Source organism: Salvelinus sp. IW2-2015, linkage group LG18 (assembly GCF_002910315.2).
Source record: "Salvelinus sp. IW2-2015 linkage group LG18, ASM291031v2, whole genome shotgun sequence".
Lineage (NCBI taxonomy): Eukaryota > Metazoa > Chordata > Actinopteri > Salmoniformes > Salmonidae > Salvelinus > Salvelinus sp. IW2-2015.
This window is the reverse complement of record NC_036858.1, coordinates 28340013-28357740: the sequence shown is the minus strand read 5'-3', so window position 1 is coordinate 28357740 and position 17728 is coordinate 28340013. Positions and strand designations below refer to the sequence as shown.

The window sequence follows — 17728 nt, the reverse complement described above, 5'->3', positions numbered from 1 at the left end:
TGCAAGCTGAGGAACACCATCCCAACTGTGACGCATGGGGGTGGCAGCATCATGTTGTGGGGTTGCTTTGCTGCAGGAGGGACTGGTGCACTTCACAAAATAGATTGCATCATGAGGGAAGAAAATGTGTGTGTGTGTGTGTGTATATATATATATATATATATGTGTATATAGAAGCAACATCTCAAGACATCCGTCAGGAAGCTTGGTCGCAAATGGGTCTTCCAAATGGACAATGACCCCAAGCATACTTCCAAAGTTGTGTCAAAATAGCTTAAGGACAACACAGTCAAGGTATTGGAGTGGCCATCACAAAGCCCTGACCTCAATCCTATAGAACATTTGTGGGCAGAACTGAAAAAGCGTGTGCGAGCAAGGAGGCCTACAAACCTGACTCAGTTACACCAGCTCTGTCAGGAGGAATGGGCCAAAATTCACCCAACTTATTGTGGGAAGCTTGTGGAAGGCTACCTGAAACATTTGACCCAAGTTAAACAATTTAATGGCAATGCTGCCAAATACTAATTGAGTGTATGTAAACATCTGACCCACTAGGAATGTGATGAAAGAAATAAAAGCTGAAATAAATCACTCATTTTTCTGACACATCACGTTCTTAAGTGGTTATCCTAACTGACCTAAGACTGGGCATTTTTACTATGATTAAATGTCAGGAATTGTGAAACTGAGTTGAAATGTTTTTGGCTAAGGTGTATGTTAACTTCTGACTTCCAACTGTATATATCCAGCCGTATATTCGCAAACTGTTTCATTGACTCCACCCCCCCCCCCCCACTTCTCGCCTCAGGAGTGTCAGGTGGTGTCAGCCTTGGTCCAGCCTCGACTCTTAGGCATCCTGTCAGAGCAGCTGTACTACGACGAGATCGCAATTCCCTTCACACGCATGCAGAACGAGTGTAAGCAGCTCATCTCCCTGCTGGCCGACGCTCAGATCGACGTGCGCGACCGCCTCAACTGCAGTGTTTTCACCATCGACCAGGCCAGCGAACTGGTGAGAACACTCTATAAAATAATGGTCCTCTAAAGTGGTCTCTCAGTTGGTAGAGCATGGTGCGGTTGTGAGGCCGGTTGGACGTACTGCCACATTCTCTAAAACAACATTTGAGGCAGGTTATGGTAGAGAAACATTTAATTCTCTGGCAACCGCTCTGGTGGACATTCCTGCAGTCAGCATGCCAATTGCGCACTCCCTCAACTTGAGACAACTGTGGCATTGTGTTGTGACAACTGCACACTTTAGTGTCCTTTCATTGTCTCCAGCGCAAGGTGCACCTGTGTGATCATGCTGTTTAATCAGCTTCTTGATATGCCACACCTGTCAGTTGGATGGATTATCTTGTAGAAATGCTGGGATTTGACTGCCTTAATGACTCGTGACTTCCAGTGTGGCAGTAATACGGTCACCGCAACAGCCCTAACCAACACTTTACATGTTGTGTTCATATTTTTATTCTGTGTGGCTAAAAAAACTGACCCCGTGGAGTTTGAAGGTGGCCAGTGGATGGCCCAGAGGTTAGAGGCAGACCTGTAGCCGGAGGGTCGGCGGTTAGAATCCTGCATCGGGCACTATAGAGGTCTGAGCTGGCAGGAGTAGAACTATTTCTGTTCTGAATCAATAAACAACTGAATCAACAATGTCAGTTGAACACTGGATTTGGCTGCCATGTGATATACTGAACAAAAATATGAAACAAAGTGTTGGTTTCATGATCTGAAATTTAAAGACCCTAGAAATGTTCCATATGCACAAAAAGCTTATTTCTCTCAAACTCTGGGCACAAATTTGTTTCTGTTAGTGAGCTTCTACTTTTCGAAGATAATACATCCAACTGACAGGTGTAGAATAGCAAGAATCTGATTAAACAGTGTGATCATTACACAGGTGGGGGACAATAAAAGGCCACTCTAAAATGTGCAGTTTTGTCACACAGCACGATGCCAGATGTTTCAAGTTGAGGAAGTGTGCAATTGGCATGCATGGGGGGGTTTGTTTGTCTGTAATMAAGCCTTTTTGTGGGGGAAAAACTCATTCGGAGTGGCTGGGCCTGGCTCCCCAGTGGCTGCACCCCCAGCCCAGTCATGTGAAATCCATGAAATGTATTTCAATTGACTGATTTTCCTTGTGAACTGTAAGTCAGTAAAATCGTTGTTGCGTTTTTATATATTTTTGTAAAGTATACAGTTAGATTCCAGACATAAGGACAGATTTTTCTCCGCAACCCACCCGTATAGAATTGTTCCGAAAGCTGATATGTGACCTGTCAAATAACTTGCCTGGCTTCTACCTCTGAGGATTTAGAGCTTGAGGTAGTCGGCTCATACAAATACTTGGGAGTATGGCTAGACGGTACACTGTCCTTCTCTCAGCACATATCAAAGCTGCTAAGCATTGAAAATGTATGGGGTAAGATTTTCTTTAGGAATCTAGTAGACTAAAAGTAAGTTTCCAACAATATAAATAGGAAAGTACAGATCAAGTGTCTTTACTTAAGTACTTTACACCACTGTCTACATTCATACAGTTTCTTGACTGTACTAGAGGTCGACAGATTAATCGGAATGGCCGATTTCAAGTTTTCATAACAATCGGTATTTTTGGATGCCTATTTTTTTTTTTTTTACTCCTTAATTTAACTAGGCAAGTCAGTTAAAGAACACATTCTTATTTTCAATGACGGCCTAGGAACGGTGGGTTAACTGCCTTGTTCAGGGGCAGAACGACAGATTTTTACCTTGTCAGCTCAGGGATTCAATCTTGCAACCACTAACCACCTGCCTCACGAAGAGCCTGCCTGTTACGCGAATGCAGTAAGAAGCCAAGCCAAGGTAAGTTGCTAGCTAGCATTAAACTTATCTTATAAAAAAACAATCAATCATAATCACTAGTTATAATTATACATGGTTGATATTACTAGTTTATCTAGCGTGTCCTGCGTTGCATATAATCGATGCGGTGCACATTCGCGATTTAAAAGGACTGTCGTTGCTCCGTGTACCTAACCATAAACATCAAAACCTTTCTTAAAATCAATACACAGAAGTATATATTTTTAAAACTGCATATTTAGCTCAAAGAAATCCAGGTTAGCAGGCAATATTAACCAGGTGAAATTGTGTCACTTCTCTTGCGTTCATTGCACACAGAGTCAGGGTATATGCAACAGTTTGGGCCGCCTGGCTCATTGCAAACTAATTTGCCAGACTTTTACGTAATTATGACAACATTGAAGGTTGTGCAATGTAACAGGAATATTTAGACTTATGGATGCCACCCGTTAGATAAAATACGGAACGGTTCCGTATTTCACTGAAAGAATAAACGTTTTGTTTTCGAGATGATAGTTTCCGGATTTGACCATATTAATGACCTAAGGCTCGTATTTCTGTGTGTTATTATGTTATAATTAAGTCTATGATTTGATAGAGCAGTCTGACTGAGCGACGGTAGGCACCAGCAGGCTCGTAAMCATTCATTCAAACAGCACTTTCGTGCGTTTTGCCAGCAGCTCTTGTTTGACTTCAAGCCTATCAACTCCCGAGATTAGGCTGGTGTAACCGATGTGAAATGGCTAGCTAGTTAGCGGGGTGCACGCTAATAGCGTTTCAAACGTCACTCGCTCTGAGACTTGGAGTAGTTGTTCCCCTTGCTCTGCATGGGTAACGCTGCTTCGAGGGTGACTGTTGTCGATGTGTTCCTGGTTCGAGCCCAGGTAGCGYCGAGGAGAGGGATGGAAGCTATACTGTTACACTGGCAATACTAAAGTGCCTATAAGAACATCCAATAGTCAAAGGTATATGATATACAAATRGTATAGAGAGAAATAGTCCTATAATTKCTATAATAACTACAACTTKTTACCTGGGAATATTGAAGACTCATGTTAAAAGGAACCACCAGCTTTCATATGTTCTGAGCACGGAACTTAAACGTTAGCTCTCTTACATGGCACATATTGCACTTTTACTTTCTTCTCCAACTCTTTGTTTTTGCATTATTTAAACCAAATTGAACATGTTTCATTATTTATTTGAGGCTAAATTGATTTTATTGATGTATTATATTAAGTTAAAATAAGTGTTCATTCACTATTGTTGTAATTGTCATTACAAATAAATGTAAAAAAATCGGCCGATTTAATCGGTATCGGCTTTTTTTTGGCCCTCCAATAATCGGTGTCGGCGTTGAAAAATCATAATCGGTCGACCTCTACTGAGTACAGCTCGCTAATCACTGAAATGAAAGGTATGGATGTCCTTTGGGTGGTTGACTATTCTTGATACTCACGGGAAACGTGTGTGTGTGTGGGGGGGGAACCCAGCAGCAGCGTTGCAGTTCTTGACGCGCCTGGCACTTACTATCATACCCCGTCAAAAAGCTTCTTTTTTTTTTTTAAAGAAGGAAAAAAAAGGTATTGCCCATTCACCCTCTGAATGGCACACATACACAATCCATGTCTCGATGCTTATAAATCCTTTAACTTGTCTCCCCTTCATCTACGCTGATTGAAGGGGATTTAACATGTGACATCAATAAGGGATCATAGCATTCATCTGGTCAGTCTCATGGAAAGAGCAGGTGTTCCTAGTGTGTTGTACACTCAATGTATTGTGTGGCGGGGGCAAACATAAGCTCTGCACATGGACAAATTAGGAATGTCTCAGCACCACACAACAGACCGTTCCCTGCTGCATACGTGGCTGGTAGCCTAGGCCATGTCTTCCTCACCGCTTGCGTAATTGAATTATCAACACCAGGTCCTGGGTTTGTAAAAATGTTTTATCTTGATTTTTAAAACACTTTCCGACTTGCTGTATAGTTGTTCTGAACTGCGGGACGACCCACGGGTAAAAATGTTTTCATATCATCCGCCAGCTAATTTTTGTGCAAGGGAACCGTGGGTATCCGWCCCAATGCAGGACTCTACGGTTCAGTTTAAGCTCAGTGGGGATAACTTATTATATTGGACAGAACTGCGGCACCTTGTGCTCTCTTTTAGCGAAGTTGACGATGACACTTAAGATTGAGAGGAGCACTCTGTTACTCTAGTGCTTTGTGGGGCGTGTTTGCTTGTCTGGGTAGAAGGCCATGGCCCTGTGCCTGTCTGCCACGGAGTCATAAAGGTGTGACGACATGTTAGAGAGACAGATGGCAGTGTGATAATATTGACTCTTGTCTGGTCCTTTCTCACTATCACCGTTCCTGTTCCACTGGTTGGGAGCAAAAAACAAACCTAGCCTAGGAGAAGGTTGCTGCTAATACTAAAGCTATGGACAGACCAGTAGGATTGTCGAGTGTCTGGCGTAATTTGCAATCCYAGTACAAACAGATTCTACATGTTGTAACGACTCGCTAGGCGTGGCTGGTAGGAAAGCAACAATGACAAGTCCAACACGCGGGAGTATAACCTTTAGTTATACTAGTTGGTCTGCTTACCAGCTTCACTTGTTGCCCAGTCACTACTTCCTGTGGAACACAATGTCCAGGGCTTCAAACAAATATCTGTAGAGATCAGCCTCTGGTGTCCAGCTAGGAGCTCTCCCGTGCTGAACTCAAGCAGCACCTTAAATTTCCCAGGTGCGTTGCAGCCTAACAAGGCTGAGTGGCCTCCGGTGTGGGCGTAGCCTTGGAGCCTAGCTTGCTGCAGCCTGCAATGCTGGTTGTGGGGTGTGGCTGACGCTCKAAACAGTGGCTTTCCCCACCCACCGGCGGGCGGGTGGTCTCTAACACACCATGTGAACAAATGGCGAATGAACGGCCCCCTACTGTACAGACTTGACAATCGATCTGGCGCTTTTTATTAAATTTAGTGAAGCGTACTCCCATGTTTCAACCACATTGGTTACAGTGCATTCAGAAAGTATTCAGACCCCTTCACTCTTTCCACATTTGTTACATTATAGCCTTCTAAAATGTATGTTAAATAAATCATAATATTTCTCATCAATCTACACACTACCCATAATGACAAAGCAAAAACAGTGCTTTAGAAATGTTTGCAAATATGTAGGCCTGGGCAATTATTTTCCATGGAGGGCGACATTGGAATATATTTTTGCCATCGCGGGCCAGAATCATATTACAGGATTATACATCATGTGTATGACTGACTGATTATCTACTGTAAATCACATCCAGATATGCTACTTTTATAACATGCACAGAAATAAACCACATCCATGTTCTCCTTTTGGTAGGTATTTTCATTATTAAAAATGCAATGAACTACACGGAGGGAAAAGTACACTGCATTCAGCACCTCGGATAGAACTCTTGTTAACGGGTATGCACAAAAACACGAGAGCTCAACATTACATTTATACTACTCAATCAGTGTGAGGAGTGAAGTCTTTGATGGGCATTGACTAGAGCAGCGAAGTCGMGTATAGTTTCTGATGTCACTATGCGCAGGATTGCTGAGAGGTGAGTACATAGAAGATGATCTGTGCCTTGTTGTTTCATCACTGAAAATGTATGTCCATATACAGATGTTGATCCAAACAGTACAAACATCTTCTGAGCATGACTCTTTGGAAAGTTTTGTTCATCGAGATGCATAGAACCTCGTCAGTGACATAGTGATTGGAGAACTATTCAAAACAGTCAGACTGAAGATTGATAAACTCAAGTTGCAGGTCAGTGGGAGTGTTATCCACATTGAAGGTGAAGGGAGAGGGAAACCAATTGCATGTTATTTTCTAACACTTTGAAATCCTCAATGACGAGAACTCACCGTTTGCTCAAAGCACTCAGCAGCGATTGAATACTTCTCCCGCTGGTCATCTGATAGGGAACAGACTAGTGTCGGAAGGTGGGTGAGATTGTTGGCTTCTACTTGGCGGGTCAGGAGTAATTTTCTCTTGAAGGCTGTACATCCGATGTGCAAAAAGGCCCTTCCCTTGTTTGGAATTCAGTTAATTCATGAGGGCCATGATGTCCACGGTGAAGGCAAAATCAGCCAACCATTCTTTATCTTGCAGTTGAGTGAAATCCACATTTTCCTTTCATTTGCAAAAACTTACCAATCTCCGACTTCAGGTCCCACACCCTTTTTAAGCACCTTTCCCAAACTCCGCCATCTCACATTTGTGTGGTAGGGGAGATCTGCATAACCCAACTGTCTCGTCCAACTTTAGACTGTATCCACAACATGGCTCATTTTCAGAACACATTTACAGAGCAGCTGATGAATAATGCAATGCAGGAAAWTACTTTTCTGATCTGGGTTCAGCTCAGCTACTTAATCTTGTATCCATTTGAAAAGGCCAACGTTTTTTTCCTATCAAATTTGGACACCTATCAGTGGTCACACTGGATAACATTTCAAAACTCAGTCCCAGCTTTGCCACACACTTATTAACCACCTCAAATATTTCCCTGTGCAAGCTCATCTGTAATTAAGATATCTGGGGTTATGCCTCGCAAGAATATCAACAACTGCGCAGTGTCACGTGCATCACTGCTTTCATCCAGGGTCAAGGATAAATAGGTGAAATCTGTTAGTCTTTCAACTGTTCCATATTCTTTGCAATGTCCTAACCCACTGTGTCACTGTTCATCTTGACAGGGGAAACATTTTCAAACGGCTGCTTTCTTGTCGMGGCAGAGTCAAACATTCTTTAATGAATTTGCCCTCAGCGACTGGCTTGCTATGTTTAGCAATTTTGTGGGACAGTACATAGCTAGCTCTCGCAATTCTGTTTGCTGAATGCAGTTTTGTTAAGTCCTTGCTGCTTTTGCAACTCTTTCGATGCACTTGCCCTCTGCTCTGAAGACATTATTGCTATTTTTCTGCACGCTTTGTCTGGAAGTGTCGGGACAAGTTGTAGTCTTTCAAGACATGGATGCTCTCTGCACACAGCTTTCACTGATACCTCAAATAAATATTTCGATGTCCTCTTGCTGGAACACCCTACGTTCATTGGCTATCCTTTTTCTTTGAACTCATTTTTGCTCAATTTCTAGCTAGCTACTATTTGTCACTGTCTGTCCTCGTGCAGTTATTTATACGTGCTTTCAACCGCATGTGGGACATTTATTTTGGAGTTATCATTACACAAAGGCAAGTATTCATTGGGCTTTTAATTTGAATAACATACGTTTTTCAAAACTTGACTCGCAAATTCTTCATGTGATCTGAGCATGATTCTGCGGGCTGTGTAACTAGCACATTTACATGAGTATTCAGACCCTTTACTCAGTACTTTGACGCAGCGATTCCAGCCTCGAGTCTTCTTGGGTATGACACTACAAGCTTGGCACACCTGTATTTGGGGAGCTTCTCCCATTTCTCTGCAGATCTTCTTAAGCTCTATCCGGTTGGATGGGCAGTGTCGCTGCACAGCTATTTTCAGGTCTCTCCAGAGATGTTCAAGTCCGGGCTCTGGCTGGGCCACTCAAGAACATTCAGAGACTTGTCCCGAAACCACTTCTACGTTGTCCTGTTGAAAGGTGAACCTTTGCCCCAGTCTGAGGTCCCTGAGCGGTCTGGAGCAGGTTTTCATCAAGTATCTCTCTGTACTTTGCTTCGATCGTGACTAGWCTCCCAGTCCCTGCTGCTGAAAAACCATCCCCACAGCATGATTCTGCCACCACCATGATTCACCATAGGGATGGTGCCAGGTTTCCTCAAGACGTGACACTTGGAATTCAGGCCAAAGAGTTCAATCTTGGTTTAATCAGACCAGAGAATCTTGTTTCTCATGGTCTGATTAGTCTTTGGGTGCCTTTTAGCAAACTTCAAGCGGGCTGTCATGTGCCTTTTTTACTGAGGAGTGGCTTCCGTCTGGCCGCTCTACCATAAAGGCCTGATTGGTGGAAGGCTGCAGAGATGTCCTTCTGGAAGGTTCTCCCATCTCCAGAGGAACTCTGGTGCTCTGTCAGAGTGACCATTGGGTTCTTGGTCACCTCCCTGATTGCTAAGTTTGACCGTATGGCCAGCTCTTGGACGAGTCTTGGTGGTTCCTAACTTCTTCCATTTTAAGATTGATGGAGGCATATGTGTTCTTGGGGACCTCCAATGCTGTAGAAATGTTTTGGTACCCTTCCCCAGATCTGTGTCTTGACACAATTCTGTCTCGGAGCTCTACGGACAATTCCTTTGACCGCATGGCTTGGTTTTTGCTCTGACATGTACTGTCAACTGTGGGACCTTATATAGACAGGTGTACTTTTCCAAATCATGTCCAATCATTTGAATTTACCACAGGTGGACACCAAGTTGTAGAAACATCTCAAGGATGATCGATGGAAACAGGATGCACCTGAGCTCAATTTTGAGTATTATAGCAAATGGTCTGAATACTTATGTGAAGGTATTTGTTTAATTTTTAATAGATTTGCACACACATAAATAAACCTGCTTTCGCTTTGTTATTGTGTAGATTGAGGGAAAGTAATTTAATCCATTTTGGAAAATGGGCTGTAATGTAAGTGGAAAAAGAAAGGTGTTTAAATACTTTCTGAATGCAGTCTATTGATTCACTGGCCACATTCTCAATACAGATTAAATGTAGCATCAAAGTTGGACTCTGTAGTCATTACATTCATGTTGTATAAAATTACATTTTCCCATCCATTTTGGTTCTTGAAAGATTGTTTTGTAAGGTGATTCATTTTATTTGCCTCAGTCCGTCCATTCTCTATCAGACTTCGTCAGTTCCATTTCCCTAAACCCCAGGATTCGAAATGGAATAGGACTATAGACCCTATTGAGGTTAATAGAGGCTAAACTCCCTTTTATAGAACTATGACAAACCCATGAATGTTACTACTCTTCTCCATCCTTTGCTCTTCCCTCGATCTCTATAGGTGACCACCATCTTCACCGAGTCCACCGTGGGTCTGAACATGAAGTCCAAACAGTTTCAGCCACTGGATGGCAAGCGTCAGCAGACCCAGTCCACAGTGGACGAGACCAGTGTGGAGTGGCAGCAGCTGCACCTGCGAGTCCACATGTTCACCGCCTGCGCCGTGGTCAACTTGCAGGTAGGGATGGGTGTGTCGACAATACTGCTGATACCGGCAACATGAGCGATACCGTATACAGAGATCAGGGTTTCCGGACTTTTGACCGGCAGCATTTTAAATTTACTGGGCTTTTTAACACATTTTCCGGATCCATATGTAATGGTTGTACAACCTGATTAGGGCTTCCACCCACAGTGCTCAGAATGCCAGAAATCACATTTAGTTTATGGTAATTCATCTTAACAGAACATGCAATGGTGTCATTTTTACCCAATTCTGATGAGAAATTTGAAGATGTTAGAATACGTAGGCATTGAGTCCATAAGACTAGGGGATAAATAAACTCATTCATTCCCAATAGGACACTACAGCAGAAGTCATGATTTGGCCACAGGATCGTTAGCTTTTTGTTTTAAATCGCATAGTCTACAGTCAGAAGGGCGCACAACGAAAAATACATTAAATTACAGCTCTAAAATCGACTGTCCAGTTGCGACTGTCCTTGCAAAGCAGAGACCCAGCCAAGTGTATATAGCAATATTTAAAATACAAACACGGCGGAAGTCTGGAAAGCGGAATGGTTTCCACTTTATTTTTTKTTTTTTTCACTCAACTTGAGTTAAAAGTACCCTGTCTTATTGAGCCCAGTGAAGAGCATAGGCTATGCATACTCAACGGGGATACCATTGGGTCTGGCCAATAATTCTCTCCAGGTTAGATGGATATCACTGTGTTGATTTGTCTCATTTTGTAGGCTACCCTGTGTTTTTATTTTATTATTTTTTGGTATTAAAAGATTCTGGTACTGTCTCCAGTCATATAAAATGTAGTAGAATTGCATGAAATGTGTTAATGAAAGGCCAACATTTTCCTTTGCTATAGCCTGCCTACTCTATGCCACTACACACTGCATTGAACAGTTTATTTTTTTGCAAACGTTTGTTTTATATTAGCCTAAATTGACTGTCTTACATAAGTCTGCAAATGCGAGGATGCATGGAATGCTTTATTATAATGGTGAAAATTTGCTGCCCTAAACTTGAAATCCACGTGCTGTTATTATAACAGTCCGCATTTACTTTTCCACAGCCAACAAGATGAGTAACACGTAGTAAACTCACTAGCCTAACCCCCATACACAGTTGGCGCCGACCGACATGGAAGCTCTGCTTCTAGCTCCTAAGCAACTTTGCAGTATTTTGTTTTTATTACTTTTTACATTATCCCAGAACATTTTTTTGTTACATACAGACGGAAAKAAACTTTTGTATATCAGAGCGGCGGTAACTCACCCGCATTTACGACCAGGAATACGACTTTCCTAAATTTAGTTCTTTGTTCGTACCCCCCAGGGCAATTGAACATATCCCAGAGTCTGCTCTAAGTCGCCATTGGCGGCGAAGAGGTATTCGGAGTGGACTTCAAGTCTGACTGTGGAGGCGGGCACCCCATTCACCACTTCTGAGTATATTACTCGCTAATGTTCAGTCTCTGAACAATAAAGTAGACGAGGTCAGGGCTGGATCTCCTTCCAGAGAGACATCAGGGACTTTAACATACTSTTGTTTCACAGATATACTGTCCCCGTCCATACAGCGAGCTGGGTTCTCAGTTCATCGCGCAGACAGGAATAAAGAACTCTCCGGGAAGAAGGCGGGAGTGTATGATTCATAATTAACTACTCATGGTGTGATTGTGGTAACATACAGAAACTTACGTCCTTTTGTTCACCTGACCTAGAATACCTCACAATCAAATGGCCACCGTATTACCTCTTTCTTCGGTTATAGCCACAGCCGCGTATATTCCCCCTCAAGCCGATACCACGACGGCCCTCAAAGAACTACACTGAACTTTATGCAAACTGTAAACCACATCCTGAGGKCGCATTTATTGTAGCTGGGGATTTTAACAAAGCACATTTGAGGAAAATGCTACCGAAGTTCTATCAACACATTGACTTTAGTACTCGCTGAGGAAAAACACRAGATCCCTGTTACTCACCTTTTCGAGATGCCTACAAGGCCCTCCCTTTGGCAAATCAGATCGACTCTATTTTGCTCCTCCCTTCGGTACGGGTACTTCCTGTGAGTTTCTGCCTAAGGTCTATTCAACGCTGGTCTGACCAATTGGAATCCATGCTTCAAGATCATTTTGATCACACGGACTGGGATAAGTTTCCCGGGTAACCTCTAAGAATAACATTGACGCTTACACGGACACGATGACTGAGTTCATCAGGCAGTGTATAGGGGTTGTTGTTCCCACAGAGATTAAGACCTACACAAACCAGAAACCGTGGATAAAGGCAGCATTCGTACAAAACAAAGCGCGAACCATCGCATTTAACCATGGCAAGGTGACTGGATATATGGTTGAATACGAACAGTGTAGTTATTCCCTCCGTAAGGCAATCATGCAGGCAAAACCTAGTCGCAATTCAACGGCTCAGACACGAGACGTATGTGACAAAGGGAAAACCAGCCACGCCATGGACACTGTCTTGATCCCAGACAAGCTCAAATCAAATCCTTCGCCCGCTTTGAGGATCACACATTGCCTCCGACGCGGCCTGCTCCCAAGGACTGTGGGCTCTCGTTCTCCATGGCCGACATGAGTAAGACATTTAAGCGTGTTAACCCTCGCAAGGCTGCCGGCCCAGACGGCATCGCTAGCCGCATCCTCAGAGAATGTGCAGAACAGTTGGCTGGATTGTGTACGGACATATTCAATKTCTCCCTATCCCAGTCGGCTATCCCCACTTGCTTCAAGATGTCCACCACTGTTCCTGTACCCAAGAAAGCAAAGGTTACTGAATTGAATGACTTGCCACGTAGCACTCACTTCTGTCATCATGAAGTGCTTTGAAGCTAGTTAAGGATCACCCTAGACCCACTTACATTTTCTTACAGCCCCAATAGATCAACAGATGCCATCGCACTGCACACTGCCCTATCCCATCTGAGGAATACCTACGTTAGAATGTTCATTGATTATAGCTCAGCCTTCAACACCATAGTACCCTCCAAGCTCCTCATTAAGCTCTGGGCCCTGAGTCTAAACCCCGCCCTGTGCAACTGGGCCCTGTACTCCCTYTTCACCCATGACTGCATGGCCACGGATGCCTCCAACTCAATCAAGTTGGCAGATGACACAACAGTAGTAGGCCAGATTACCATCAATGACATCAGCCTACAGGGAGGACGTAAGGGCCCTGGCAGATTGGGGCAAGGAAAATAACCTCTGTCAACAAAACGAAGGAGCTGATCGAGGAGTTCAGGAAACAGCTGAGGGAGCACGGCCCTATCCACATCGACAGGACCGCAGTGGAGAAGGTGGAAAGCTTCAAGTTCCTCGGTGACCACATCACAGACAATCTGAAATGGTCCACCCACACAGACAGTGTGGTGAAGGCGCAACAGCTGAAGAAATTTGGCTTGGCCCCTAAAACCCTCATACTTTTACACATGCACAATTGAGAGCATCCTGTCGGGCTGTATCATCGCCTGGTAGGGCCTGCAACCACAAGGCTCTTCTGAGTGGTGTGGTCTGCCCAATGCATCACCGGGGGCACTGCCTGCCCTCCAGGACACCTACAGCACCTGATGTCACAGGAAGGCCAAAAAGCTCATCAAGGATTTCAACCACATGAGCCATGGCCTGTTTTTACCCCGCTATCATCCGGAAGGCGAGGTCAGTACAGGTGCATCAATGCTTGGACTGAGAGACTGGAAAAACAGCGTCTATCTCAAGGCCATCCGACTGAAGAGCCGGCTACCACCCGGCTACTCAACCCTGCACCTTAAAAGCTGCTGCCCTACAGTATATACATGGAATCACTGACTACTTTTTATAATGTTTATATACTGCTTTACTCGTGTGTGTGTGTATATACTGTATTCTAGTGTATTTAGTCAATGCCACTCCGACAGTGCTTGGCCCAATATTTGTTTCTWAATTTGTGAATTGTTAGATACTACTGCACTGTTGGAGCTAGGGACAAGCATTTCTCCTTAACTGCTAAATATGTGTGACCAATAAAATATGATTTGATAGTAGGAAAGTTTACATAGTCTATTGGTCAGCTTGTCCTTTCTGTGTGAAATGGCATATTCCAAACAGACTCAGAGACATTTGGGATGATAGATCCCAAATTCATACAACCATTAGGCCTAGGCTACATCCCAAAAACGTGGGGGAAAAAAGCTACAAATGCAACAAATCAGAACGGTTTAGCTTAATGTTGCTAAACAGTTTCTTCACATAAGCGCACAAGGCATTAGGCTACGTGCAAATCTTCGTTACGTAATGCAATTAGCGGGGAAAACACAATTTGTGAGGGGTTTCATTTAACAGATGACAATATCCCCTCTTTCTAAAAGATCTCTAAATATGCAACACGTAGCATGGGTTGCTAATATGGCTAGGATTGTGCCTTTGTCTCTTGGACAATGAAGGTTGATTTTTGAAAACCAATAGAATGAGCGGGGGAAAAAGGCTACTTGTTTCAATGGTATATGGGAGTCTTTATAAAACAATTGCCTGCAAGTTTGGTTAGATTTTGGCTAGGCTAATTKGAAGCAAGATAAGACATGCCTCGTGGTAAAACGTTCAGGTTTCAAACAAGTGTAGGTTTCAAAATTCATACTGTCTCCAGCTCATTGCAAAGTGGTGTGACAGTTGAAGCTTGTTTATTTGCCTATGCACTTGAATTGCGAAGGGAAGCACGCTTAAATTTACCAGTTGAGAATTTTTTTATCTAGCTCTTAATCATAGCCATGTTTCTTTTTTACACACGATTGCCTTTAGAATTGTTGTGCAATGATTGGCCTTATTAAGGTACGTTTCACTCCAGTAGCAACAAACTGTTTGTGCTGTAGCAGCATCTCTTGTGCAAAATTGACTGGTATTTCAATAAATGAATGGGATGAAATGCATTAATTCACTATGGGATAGTTAATTATTTAAAAAAATTACCAATTGACCGTCTGGGAATTGTTTAAAAAAAAGAAAATCTGACAAAAGCCGACTTACCGGCTAATGGAAACACCGCCGGAAATGTTCTTGGTATCATATGGAAACAGGAATGTACCGCGTTATAAATCTGTCTTGTGTTAATTAGGCACCAAATGGACTGGGCTAGTCCAATAACACACTTTGTTTTCTCTCATCCCAACTTGCAGGCGCTGCCAGACAAGCTGAACCCGGTGGTGCGTCCTCTGATGGAGGCGGCTAAGCGGGAGGAGAATACCCTGGTGCAGGGCTATGCCGCCTCCTTCATTGCGAAGCTGCTGCAGCAGTGTGCTGGTAGGCAGCCATGTCCCAATTCCAAGATCGTCAAGAACCTGTGTTCATCGGTCTGCGTGGACCCCCTGCTCACGCCCTCCTCGGCRTGTCCGGTGTCCACGACTCAGGAGACTGCTAAAGGTATGGGATGGTAGATCTGGGTGATATAGACKGTCATATTGCGATAAATGTATTAATTTTTCTCGATAACAATACAAATGTGTGGACAGTTGGGCATACTTTCCAGTAGCGGCAGGCAGGGCTCTGAAGTGCGACCAGTTTTTGGTCACGTATGCAAAGAATAATTTTGCTGTGCGACCTGGAGTTRTAATTTGGAAGCACTGTGCAACATCTTTGTCCCATCTTTCAAGCCCTGAAATTTAAGATCCCAGAAATGTTGCATATGCACAAAGCTTATTTCTCTTAAATTTTGTGCACAAATTTGTTTACATCCCTGTTAGTGAGCATTTCTCCTTTGCCAAGATAATCCATCCACCTGACAGGTGTGGCATGTCAGGAATCTGATTAAACAGCATGATCATTACACAGGTGCACCTTGTGCTGGGGATAATAAAAGGCTACTCTAAAGTAGTGTCACAGTTGTGTCACACAACACAATGCCACAGATGTCTGAAGTTGAGGGCGTGCAATTGACATGCTGACTGCAGGAATGTCCACCAGAGCTGTTGCCAGGGAATTGAATGGTCATTTCTCTACCATATGCTGCCCCCAACATAATTTTAGAGAATTTGGCAGTACATAAATTTGCTAAAAATGTCTCATCCAGTTTTTGTTTTGTCATTATGGGGGTATTGTGTGTAGATTGGGGAAACAAAACAATTTAATCCACTTTAGAAATAAGGCTGTAACGAGATGTGGAAAAAGTCAAGGTCTGAATACTTTTCCAAATGCACTATATGTACAGTACCAGCCAAAAGTTTGGCCATCTACGCATTCCAGGGTTTCTTTATTTTGACTATTTTCTACATTATAGAATAATAGTGAAGACAWATGGAATCTTGTAGTAAGAAAGTGTTAAACAAATTTAAATATATTTGAGATTCTTCGAAGTAGCCACCCTTTGCCTTGATGACATATTGTTCAAAGGGTGGCTTCTTTGAACAATATCAAATAGATTTTGATTTAACACTGGTTACTACATGATTCCAGGTGTTGTTTCATAGTTTTGACTTCACCATTCTACAATGTAGAACATAATAAAAAATTAAGAAACCCTTGAATGAGTAGGTGTCAACTTTTGACTGATGCTGTATTTGTAATTGTTGTAATGATCAGGTTTTGCTATTTACTCACTCAAATTGTAAAACATATTTTAGAAGGCTAAAACCATGATTTGTTCAAACGGTAAAGTACATTATCCTTGTGATTCATGTAATGAAAGCGTCTACCTGTAGCTGTTTTCTCTGGGGTCTGCTGCTGTGTCACGCGAGCCTCTCCTTTCCCGGGGGGYAAAAATGCTCCAGGGGAGGAAGAAAAGTGTTCTGATTTTGTATGTTTAAAAAAATAAATCAAATTGACTTAGTTGAAGAGGCGGTTTTCTGTAGGTATAATTTATTTATGAGCTCTACATTTTGAGCTCAATAGCTACTATTTTATAACCAAGATATTTGATATGGTTTTAAGATGCAGCACATGCGAAATGCGCATTGGTGATTTGCGTGGGCCTCATTGGGCGGGAGGCTACAACTGCAACGTTTTTTGGGACTTTACAGTTACTGTTAGATTAATGCATGGCTGCTAGCAGTGGGTATTATGTTTAGAGTTTGCGATTTAGCTGATGTGTTTTGAGTTTACACTTACTCGGGTGATACATTTTTGCCTACGATATTTGTACACAAAGATGCAGGCGATCTATATTGGGAAAAAATATGAATAAATCAGACCATTCTGGAGCTCTATTTTAACATTAAAATAAAACACACAGCCCAAATGCCTGATGCAATAACTAAATTATTGAATAACATCTCACTAGTATATTACATATTTGAATAAAGCACTGACTTTATAAGATGATACAAATTGTCTAGTGTGGCAATGTAAAAAAACGAAATATAATTGGTGCAAACAAATCATGGGCAGGTGCCACCAAATGGGAAAATGTTAGTCTGGAGTCCTGTAATATTATTCATCACCTGAGGAAGTGTGAACTCTTAACACTTAGCTAGATTGTAAACTCTATGATCTTGTTGCTCGATAGCCATGTTGGCTAATTGATTAATCAATCAGTAATTGTCATGTCCTACAAAACAGTGCTAGGCCTAGGCTACTTGATGTTGGCCTAATCGGCGACAAGGGCGTGCTCTGCCCAGCGCCGCTCCGTGGGCGCATCAAAACCATACTACATAGCTTACGCCGGTTGTAAAGTGGTACCATGAACTCAATATTGAGAGGTGAGAAATAAAAGCTGCGACTCTCCTCCTCTCAGTAAGTAGA

At 42.8% G+C, this 17728-nt stretch overlaps 1 protein-coding gene across 1 annotated transcript in view; it reads left to right on the top strand.

Annotated features, from left to right (window-relative positions):
• Window positions 1–17728, top strand: part of LOC111977737 (TATA-binding protein-associated factor 172) — a 63387-nt gene that overhangs the window by 14260 nt on the left and 31399 nt on the right. Inside the window, exons 19-21 of the mRNA XM_024007313.2 lie at window positions 809–1012; window positions 9830–10006; window positions 15172–15415. Of these exons, the coding sequence (XP_023863081.1) occupies window positions 809–1012; window positions 9830–10006; window positions 15172–15415 (625 nt within the window). The remainder of the gene's footprint in view (window positions 1–808; window positions 1013–9829; window positions 10007–15171; window positions 15416–17728) is intronic.